The following is a 9,616-nucleotide window of genomic DNA, read 5'->3' as shown; positions in this document are numbered from 1 at the left end:
CGAAAACTCATTAGAGAGTAAACTACGTAAATTGGTACAAATCTCCTCAATTAAGAATGGGTATCCTTTGCTTTCTGTTCTGGTCTATGCTTATTTATTTTTTTCCTAAATGCTTGAGAGAGTCAAGCATATTTAATTTATTCTCAGAAATGCAAGATTGTCAAGATGTCCAAACCGATGCAAATAAGTAAAGCGAAACACCATTATTGCCAAGCAGGCTTTCCAGATTTTTCCTCCTTTGGTGTCACGATCTTTCCAAAGTACGAATTTCGCCATCAAGGCTTGTCAACAGCGCAGAATTACACAAAAAGATATCACCAGGGTCGACGAGAGTGAGCCTTTCAGGGAGGTTTACGCGCGGTGGAGCAGTAATTGGCAGGAAACGAGTGAAAGATAAGACCAGCCTGGCCAAAGACTTAAGGCTATCATGTGGTCGACATTTAAAAGTAGTCCTCCTGAGAATTAGAATAATTGGCGGTAGCCATCGTCATGGGTTTCATTGCGCACCAAGCCAACGCTCTCACGCCCATCATCATCTACCTCATATCTCAGCACTTCCACTCACACGAGTTTGTAACCGCAATTATAGTGGTTCTATTTGGGCTAAAAATGATCAAAATCTTCCTTACAATGCATTCAGAATACATACTGAAGAATATTGGAAGCGGTATGTTCGCCTGTCTCTGCCACGCGCTTACTGAAAAATCCCTAAATGGAGTGAATTCGAATAAAAAATAGTTGAGCATCAGTGAGGTTTCAGCCCTGGCCCAGTGTGACTGCTCCCGAGTATTATAATACCCAAATATCTTAATCTCAGCCTTACTTTAATTCTACTCCTTCATATTCGCGATGGTGAGCCTACTCTTCGTGGGTGGATGGCAAGGCTTGGTCAGTTGCATCGTTATCCTGCTACTTCAGATGACCAGGTATATAATGATGACATCTTTCAAGGAGCACCAGCAAATGGTAAGCAAACTAGCAACCAACAGAATCAAAGAAACTGCGGGGGTCATCAACAATATCAAATTTATCAAAGTCAACGCTCTATAACAAAAATTTTTTGAAAAACTGAATGCACTTCGGAATTTGGAAGTTTTGTCCCTGCAGAAATTTTTAAATATGGGCATATTTTCCTCAACTATGCAGTATGGTGCTACAAGAGTCGGCATTACTGTTTTTATCTTTTTGTATGCCTTAAGTGGACATTCAATATAAACCACAATTGTCTCACAGTCATAGTGTTACACAATATTGCTTTTCGCTATTCGCGATCAGAAATTATTTTGATCGATTAAGGCTTTTGACATATAAAATATATGAAAATTCTATACAATAAAAGATACAAACATAAGGATATTCATAATTAATTATAAAATCAATGATTCAAAGAGTCTCAATTTCTATATCACCTCATAGTGATGCTCTTCCATCGCTACATGGGTCTGAACAAGATAATGAACAAGGCCAACAGCATCGGAGACATAGACCTTTCCATAGCCAAGATTTAGGAGTACCTCTGCAACGAGGAGAAGGACCGGTCGTACATTTCGCGGGGGACAATGGCTGTTCTTCGGAGATTGCCGTATCGGTTAAGAATGGGAACTTCTACTGGGACAGGGAGGAGGAGAACAACGCCATCATCGGCAAGATCACCTTCAGTCTCAGGGACATAAGCCTCAGCGTCAGGAAGGGAGAGTTCGCCATTTTCATCGGAAAATTCGGTTCGGGAAAGTCCTCGGTCATCAACGCCCTCCTCGGGGAAATGAACAGCGAGTCCTCGAACATAACCCTCAACGGATCGATAGCCTACGCCAACCAGGTGCCCTGGGTCATCAACGACACGGTCAGGAACAACATCCTCTTCGGCCGGCCCTACGACGAGAACAAATATCGGGAAACCCTTCACTTCTCACATCTGGAGGCGGACCTACTGCTCTTCGCGAATGGGGACAGCACAGTCATCGGAGAGAGGGGGTCGACGCTGTCGGGCGGGCAGCGGGCCAGGATCTCCCTCGCGAGAACACTTTACAGCGAAGCCGATATATATATACTTGACGACGTCCTGAGTGCACTGGATGCCCACGTCAGTTCCTTCATCTTCCAGTAGACTCTGGCGAAGCACCTCAAGGGGAAAACAATCATCCTCTCCACGCACTCAGTGGCTTTCCTCTCTCTGGCCGATCGCATATTCCTGGTCGAAGAGGGCAAGGTGGAGTAAGTTATCGATAAGTCAAACTTGCCTGCATTGATCAAGAAAAGAAAATCTTATCATGTGTTGTAAAAAGATTCAAACTCTGAGGAGTCAGGAGATTCATAGCCAGGAAAGGAAACAACGGTATCATAAGTAAGGCTTCCGTAAATGTAAAGAGAGTTTGACGATGCTTCGGACGGTTAATTGTTTTCCTTGTATATTCGCAGAAGGGGAAAAGGATCATATGTGTTTCCTGTATTAGGCTTTATTGCCTTAATGACAGCAATAAATACTATTTTCTTCCTTTGGCTTAATCATTGGATGCGGTCTTAAGATAACACAAGAGCCTACTTTTACTTTGTTCACTTACTTGTGACTGCTGCCAATCTCATCAGCATCGCTGCATACTATTACATGGAATACAATTCTGACTTCTACAATAGCTTCCATAGGAAAATGGTCGGTAATATGCTAGCTGCACCCATGAGGTACTTTGAAACCACTTCTATCTCAAACACAATGAACCAACTTTCCACCGACCTGAAAAGATAGACAATGACGTTATTGACAATTTTAGGAATACTGTTTTTTATGTATGTTTCGGTACATCCTTTTTCGCTAACTTTGTGATGATTTATATACGAAGGGACTAGTTAAGCATGATATTACTAGTAATAGGCGTGATTTTGGTGATCGTTTACTGTTACAACTACTTCCTGCCTGCGATAAAGCAGATCCACCGACTGGAGCAGTGCTCGCAGATCGGCATCTACAGCCACTTCGTGGAGACGCAGCTGGGCAGCTCCACCATCCGGGCCTACCAGCGCTAGCCCTACGTGAAGGAGCGGCAGGCGGGCATCATCGACCGCTTCCTGCTGACCGAGCGGGCGATGGCGGGGGTGAACGTGTTCTCGGCCTTCGTGATCTCCCTCATCACCAACCTGGTGGCCACCGGCCTCTTCGTGAAGCTGCTCGTCCTCGACCGCGGCAGCGCCCTCGAGTTCTTCCTCATCTACAACATCTTCTCCTTCGAACGCATCCTCGAGAACCTCCAGGTGGTCATCGCCGAGTTCATCAACAGTCTCAAGTACCTCAAGTCCACCGAGAGGCTCATGAACGTCCCCCACGAAAGGGGGTACGCGCTGCTAAGGGATTAATAGGGAGGGGAAGGGTTCAGCTTCAGGGAAGTGAGGGAAACACAGTGGGTGGAGGAGGGGCGGATTCAGTTCGAAGGTTTCTCGGTGAAGTACAGCGACGAGCTGGAGACAGTCTTGAGTGGGATCGATGTGAGGGTGGCGAAGGGGGAAAAGATCGGCGTGGTGGGGAGGACGGGCAGCGGCAAGTCGACCACCCTCCTGAGTCTGCTGCGGATACTCGAGGCCCACTCGGGGAGGATCCTAGTTGATGGCACAGACATCTCCGCACTGGACCTGCAGTCGCTGAGGGCGGGCTTCAACGTCATCCTCCAGGACTCCTTCCTCTTCACCGGCACCGTCAGATAGGTACTCTGCTTTATACATAGAACATCGACCCGCTGGGCCAGTACGAGGACCAGAGTATAATCCGCGCGCTGGAGCTGTGCGGTCTGTGGGAAGCGGTGAGGGCGCGGAACGGCCTCGCGACGGTGATCGAGGAGGGCGGCGACAACTTCAGCGCGGGCGAGAAGCAGCTCATCAACATCTCGCGCACTCTGCTCAACCCCAAGCGGATCGTCCTCATCGACGAGGCCACCGCCAGCATCGACTCCAGGGCCGACAGGCTGGTGCAGAGGGTCATCAGCGAGCAGTTGTCAGCCTCCACCATCATCACCATCGCCCACAGGATCGACACCATCCTCTCCTCGGACAGGATCATCGTATTGGACAAGGGCAAGATTGTAGAACTGGACGCCCCCATGAACTCCTCAAGAACCCCGATTCCCATTTCCGCAAACTCTACGAAGAATCACATACGAGCAAAAGGGAATCTGCGAAAACCCCAAAAAAGCCCTAAATTATGCTCAGTTGATAGTTCCTATCAGAGTTAGTGTATGTAGGATATTTAAATCCCATACAGCTCCTCACTGCTTAGTTCCCTGGGAGGATAGGTGATGGAATTTTCTTCGGATCAGCCTAGCCACCGTCTACACAACGTCTTTTCCACTTTGTCAAAGTTCTCAAAACCGTCGTTATAGAATTCTTCCTAGAGGTTTCCTGTCTTTTTGTAATTGCAGAGTGATCTTGATCTGCAGGCAGTAGCCTCATCTTCAGGTGGATCCTCATACAGAATCACATTTTATTGGCTTGAATATGAGTTTGCGTATTTAAGCCATAGCCTTTTTAAACATTTTTTCTACATTTTTGCGCCTATCGAAGGTCCGACTAATCTTTCGTACGGCGCAAAAGAACTATAAGGGTGTTAAATGATTGATGCTCGTACTTTCTGATTGCTATCAGTATATTATTTACTTGTAATTTAAGCAAAAACTCATTAGAGAGTAAATACGTAAATTGGTACAAATCTCCTCAATTAAGAATGGGTATCTTTTGCGTTCTGTTCTTGTCTAAACTTATTTATTTTTTTCCTAAATGCTTGAATCTCTCAAGCATATTAAATATATTCTGAAAAATGCAAGATTGTCAAGATGACCAAACCGATGCAAATAAGTAAAGCGAAACACCATAATTGCCAAGCAGGCTTTCCAGGTTTTTCCTCCTTTGGTGTCACGATCTTTCCAAAGTACGAATTTCGCCATCAAGGCTTGCCAACAGCGCACAATTACACAAAAAGATATAGCCAGGGTCGACGAGAGTGAGCCTTTCAGGGAGGTTTACGCGCGGTGGAGCAAAAATTGGCAGGAAACGAGTGAAAGATAAGACCAGCCTGGCCAAAGACTTAAGGCTACCATGTGGTCCACCTTTAAAAGTAGTCCTCCTGAGAATTAGAATAATTGACGGTAGCCATCGTCATGGGTTTCATTGCGCACCAAGCCAATGCTCTCACCCCCATCATCATCTACCTCATATCTCAACACTTCCACTCACACGAGTTTGTAACCGCAATTATAGTGGTTCTATTTGGGCTAAAAATGATCAAAATCTTCCTTACGATGCATTCAGAATACATACTGAAGAATATTGGAAGCGGTATGTTCGCCTGTCTCTGTCATGCCCTTACTGAAAAATCCCTAAATGGAGTGAATTCAAATAAAAAATAGTTGAGCATCAGTGAGGTTTCAGCCCTGGCTCAGTGTGACTGCTCCAGAGTATTATAATATCCAAATATCTTAATCTCAGCCTTACTTTAATTCTACTCCTTCATATTCGCGATGGTGAGTCTACTCTTCGTGGGTGGCTGGCAAGGCTTGGTCAGTTGCATCGTTATCTTGCTACTTCAGATGACCAGGTATATAATGATGACATCTTTCAAGGAGCATCAGCAAATGGTAAGCAAATTGGCAACCAACCGAATCAAAGAAACTGCGGGGGTCATCAACAATATCAAATTTATCAAAGTCAACGCTCTATAACAAAAATTTTTTGAAAAACTGAATGCACTTCGGAATTTGGAAGTTTTGTCCCTGCAGAAATTTTTAAATATGGGCATATTTTCCTCAACTATGCAGTATGGTGCTACAAGAGTCGGCATTACTGTTTTTATCTTTTTGTACGCCTTAAGTGGACATTCAATATAAACCACAATTGTCTTCACAGTGATGCTTTTCCATCGCTACATGGGTCTGCATAAGATAATGAACAAGGCCAACAGCATCGGAGACATCGACCTTTCCATAGCCAAGATCGAGGAGTACCTCTGCAACCAGGAGAAGGACCGATCGTACATTGCGCGGGGGGACAATGGCTGTTCTTCGGAGATTGCCGTATCGGTTAAGAGTGGGAACTTCTACTGGGACAGGGAGGAGGAGAACAACGCCATCATCGGCAAGATCACCTTCAGCCTCAGGGACATAAGCCTCAGCGTCAGGAAGGGAGAGTTCGCTATTTTCATCGGGAAGTTCGGTTCGGGAAAGTCCTCGGTCATCAACGCCCTCCTCGGGGAAATGAACAGCGAATCCTCGAACATAACCCTCAACGGATCGATAGCCTACGCCAACCAGGTGCCCTGGGTCATCAACGACACAGTCAGGAACAACATCCTCTTCGGCCGGCCCTACGACGAGAAAAAGTATAGGGAAACCCTTCACTTCTCCCATCTGGAGGCGGATTTACTGCTCTTCGGCAACGGGGACAGCACAGTCATCGGAGAGAGGGGGTCGACGCTGTCGGGCGGACAGCGGGCCAGGATCTCCCTCGCGAGGACGCTCTACAGCGAAGCCGATATATATATACTTGATGATGTGTTGAGTGCACTCGATGCCCACGTCAGTTCCTTCATCTTCCAGTAGACTTTGGCGAAGCACCTCAAGGGGAAAACCATCATCCTCTCCACGCACTCAGTGGCTTTCCTCTCTCTGGCCGATCGCATATTCCTGGTCGAAGAGGGCAAGGTGGAGTAAGTTATCGATAAGTCAAACTTGCCTGCATTGATCAAGAAAAGAAAATCTTATCATGTGTTGTAAAAAGATTCAAACTCTGAGGAGTCAGGAGATTCATAGCCAGGAAAGGAAACAACGGTATCATAAGTAAGGCTTCCGTAAATGTAAAGAGAGTTTGACGATGCTTCGGACGGTTAATTGTTTTCCTTGTATATTCGCAGAAGGGGAAAAGGATCATATGTATTTCCTGTATTAGGCTTTATTGCCTTAATGACAGCAACAAATACTATTTTCTTCTTTTGGCTTAATCATTGGATGCGGTCTTAAGATAACACAAGAGCCTACTTTTACTTTGTTCACTTACTTGTGACTGCTGCCAATCTCATCAGCATCGCTGCGTACTATTACATGGAATACAATTCTGACTTCTACAATAGTTTTCATAGGAAAATGGTCGGTAATATGCTAGCTGCACCCATGAGGTACTTTGAAACCACTTCTATCTCAAACACAATCAACCAACTTTCCACCGACCTGAAAAAGATAGACAATGACGTTATTGCCAATTTTAGGAATACTGTTTTCTATGTAAGTTTGGGTGCATCCTTTTTCGCTAACTTTGTGATGATTTATATACGAAGGGACTAGCTAAGCATGATATTCCTAGTAATAGGCGTGATTTTGGTGATCGTTTACTGTTACAACTACTTCGTGCCTGCGATAAAGCAGATCCACCGGCTGGAGCAGTGCTCGCAGATCGGCATCTACAGCCACTTCGTGGAGACGCAGCTGGGCAGCTCCACCATCCGGGCCTACCAGCGCTAGCCCTACGTGAAGGAGCGGCAGGCGGGCATCATCGACCGCTTCCTGCTCACCGAGCGGGCGATGGCGGGGGTGAACGTCTTCTCGGCCTTCGTGATCTCCCTCATCACCAACCTGGTCACCACCGGCCTCTTCGTGAAGCTGCTGGTCCTCGACCGCGGCAGCGCCCTCGAGTTCTTCCTCATCTACAACATCTTCTCCTTCGAACGCATCCTCGAGAACCTCCAGGTGGTCATCGCCGAGTTCATCAACAGTCTCAAGTACCTCAAGTCCACCGAGGGGCTCATGAACGTCCCCCACGAAAGGGGGTATGAACTGGTAAGGGATTAATAGGGAGAGGGAGGGTTCAGCTTCAGGGAAGTGAGGGAAACACAGTGGGTGGAGGAGGGGCGGATTCAGTTTGAAGGCTTTTCGGTGAAGTACAGCGACGAGCTGGAGACAGTCTTGAGTGGGATCGATGTGAGGGTGGCGAGGGGGGAAAAGATCGGCGTGGTGGGGAGGACGGGCAGCGGCAAGTCGACCACCCTCCTGAGTCTGCTGCGGATACTCGAGGCGCACTCGGGGAGGATCCTGATTGATGGCACAGACATCTCCGCGCTGGACCTGCAGTCGCTGAGGGCCGGCTTCAACGTCATCCTCCAGGACTCCTTCCTCTTCACCGGCACCGTCAGAGAGGTACTCTGCTTTATACAAAGAACATCGACCCGCTGGGCCAGTTCGAGGAGCAGAGTATAATCCGCGCGCTGGAGCTGTGCGGCCTGTGGGAGGCGGTGAGGGCGCGGAACGGCCTCGCGACGGTGATCGAGGAGGGCGGCGACAACTTCAGCGCGGGCGAGAAGCAGCTCATCAACATCTCCCGCACCCTGCTCAACCCCAAGCGGATCGTGCTCATCGACGAAGCCACCGCCAGCATCGACTCCAGGACCGACAGGCTGGTGCAGAGGGTCATCAGCGAGCAGCTGTCAGCCTCCACCATCATCACCATCGCGCACAGGATCGACACCATCCTTTCCTCGGACAGGATCATCGTACTGGACAAGGGCAAGATTGTGGAGCTGGACGCCCCGCATGAACTCCTCAAGAACCCCGATTCGCATTTCCGCAAACTCTACGAAGAATCACATACCAGTAAAAGAGACTCGAATTCTTCAAGAAGATCGTCGAAGTTTCTTTACTGATAGTAATAAGACTAAAATCAGTGTGTATTTATGATATTCACATCATTCACAGTTCCCCACAGTATAGGTATCCCCGTAGAGAGAGAGGTAGTGGAGAGCTAGTCCGTTGGTCCAGCCGAACCCTGTTTGCACCACATATTCTCCTCCCTGTCCGCGTTCTCCAAAGGCGTCGTTACGATACTTTTCGTAGAGATTTCCTGTCTTTTTCCAGCTGCAGAAAGTGGTCTTGATCCACTGCTTAGCAAACGTAACGGCCTCATCGAATGGAGCGACTTCATGCAGAATCCAGTTATTGGGAGCCCAGACATTAGGGGAATCCCACTGTTGCTCTGTGTTTATTTCCGATGAGGCAGGATTAACCAAATCTTTAAAAATATTTTTCATCGATTGGCTTTCGGAAAAGAGCATGGATGCCAGGTAGTCTGTGGGATAGACTGACTTCGGAACCCATTCTTCCTCACCAATGTGGAAATCAGGATACCGTCCTTCTTTCTTAATTTGCGTGAAATATTTCCTTCTGTCATCTAATCTCTTGATGAAGTACGGTACTAAATCTCCTCTTCCCAATTTGCTGCTCAAGGTGGCTAGGTATGACTCCTGCAGGCCTAGGAGGACATTGAGATCGGTGGGTATAATCTTATCGATGATTGTGGTCTGGAGGGAAGAAGGATCGTCAAGCCACCTGCTGGAGAAATCCCAACCGCTTTATGCCATGCTGCTGATGCAGGAAAGCACTCTTGCCTTTTCTTCCAGATCGGTAATCGATTATACGGTTGCCAAATCCTACCGATATGACTATGGTCTTGCGCTTTAGGTCTTAGCTCGATATTGGTTCACCGTGTACGAAGCTCCATTTATTTCAACAGTCACACCATGCGTCTCTTCCCAATATTTATGTTCATTTAAAAGCACTTCATAGTATTTTTTCTATAATTCGGCTGCTCTAGCTGC

At 47.2% G+C, this 9,616-nt stretch overlaps 4 protein-coding genes across 4 annotated transcripts; all 4 read left to right on the top strand.

The window, feature by feature from the left end:
- Positions 1-1,378: 1,378 nt before the first annotated feature.
- On the top strand, positions 1,379-2,107 carry LOC116268301 (ABC transporter C family member 13). The gene has a single exon (XM_031650013.1). The coding sequence runs from the start codon at positions 1,379-1,381 to the stop codon at positions 2,105-2,107; it is 729 nt and encodes a 242-aa protein (XP_031505873.1).
- Positions 2,108-3,081: 974 nt separating this feature from the next.
- Positions 3,082-4,217, top strand: LOC116268300 (uncharacterized). The gene is made up of 3 exons (XM_031650012.1): positions 3,082-3,326; positions 3,375-3,684; positions 3,735-4,217. Exons 1-3 carry the CDS (start codon positions 3,082-3,084, stop codon positions 4,215-4,217), a joined length of 1,038 nt encoding a protein of 345 aa, XP_031505872.1.
- A 1,686-nt stretch (positions 4,218-5,903) lies between these two features.
- LOC116268299 (ABC transporter C family member 13) lies at positions 5,904-6,575 on the top strand. Its single transcript, XM_031650011.1, has one exon. The coding sequence runs from the start codon at positions 5,904-5,906 to the stop codon at positions 6,573-6,575; it is 672 nt and encodes a 223-aa protein (XP_031505871.1).
- Positions 6,576-7,550: 975 nt separating this feature from the next.
- On the top strand, positions 7,551-8,665 carry LOC116268297 (uncharacterized). Its single transcript, XM_031650010.1, has 3 exons — positions 7,551-7,795; positions 7,838-8,162; positions 8,204-8,665. The coding sequence occupies exons 1-3, from the start codon at positions 7,551-7,553 to the stop codon at positions 8,663-8,665; spliced, it is 1,032 nt and encodes a 343-aa protein (XP_031505870.1).
- The last annotated feature ends 951 nt before the right edge of the window (positions 8,666-9,616 follow it).

This window comes from Nymphaea colorata, unplaced genomic scaffold, assembly GCF_008831285.2.
Source record: "Nymphaea colorata isolate Beijing-Zhang1983 unplaced genomic scaffold, ASM883128v2 scaffold0206, whole genome shotgun sequence".
Taxonomy (NCBI): domain Eukaryota; kingdom Viridiplantae; phylum Streptophyta; class Magnoliopsida; order Nymphaeales; family Nymphaeaceae; genus Nymphaea; species Nymphaea colorata.
Note: the sequence above shows the minus strand (reverse complement) of the source record. Positions and strands in the feature narration are given on the sequence as shown.

Bases quoted from the DNA above. Each gene is read 5' to 3' on its own strand.
- LOC116268301 (XM_031650013.1), top strand. From the start codon at position 1,379: ATGATTCAAAGAGTCTCAATTTCTATATCACCTCATAGTGATGCTCTT.
- LOC116268300 (XM_031650012.1), top strand. From the start codon at position 3,082: ATGGCGGGGGTGAACGTGTTCTCGGCCTTCGTGATCTCCCTCATCACC. The intron at 3,327-3,374 runs GTACGCGCTGCT...GTTCAGCTTCAG, and splicing joins AACGTCCCCCACGAAAGGGG to GGAAGTGAGGGAAACACAGT. The intron at 3,685-3,734 runs GTCAGATAGGTA...CCGCTGGGCCAG, and splicing joins CCTTCCTCTTCACCGGCACC to TACGAGGACCAGAGTATAAT.
- LOC116268299 (XM_031650011.1), top strand. From the start codon at position 5,904: ATGGGTCTGCATAAGATAATGAACAAGGCCAACAGCATCGGAGACATC.
- LOC116268297 (XM_031650010.1), top strand. From the start codon at position 7,551: ATGGCGGGGGTGAACGTCTTCTCGGCCTTCGTGATCTCCCTCATCACC. The intron at 7,796-7,837 runs GTATGAACTGGT...GGGAGGGTTCAG, and splicing joins AACGTCCCCCACGAAAGGGG to CTTCAGGGAAGTGAGGGAAA. The intron at 8,163-8,203 runs GTACTCTGCTTT...CCGCTGGGCCAG, and splicing joins TCACCGGCACCGTCAGAGAG to TTCGAGGAGCAGAGTATAAT.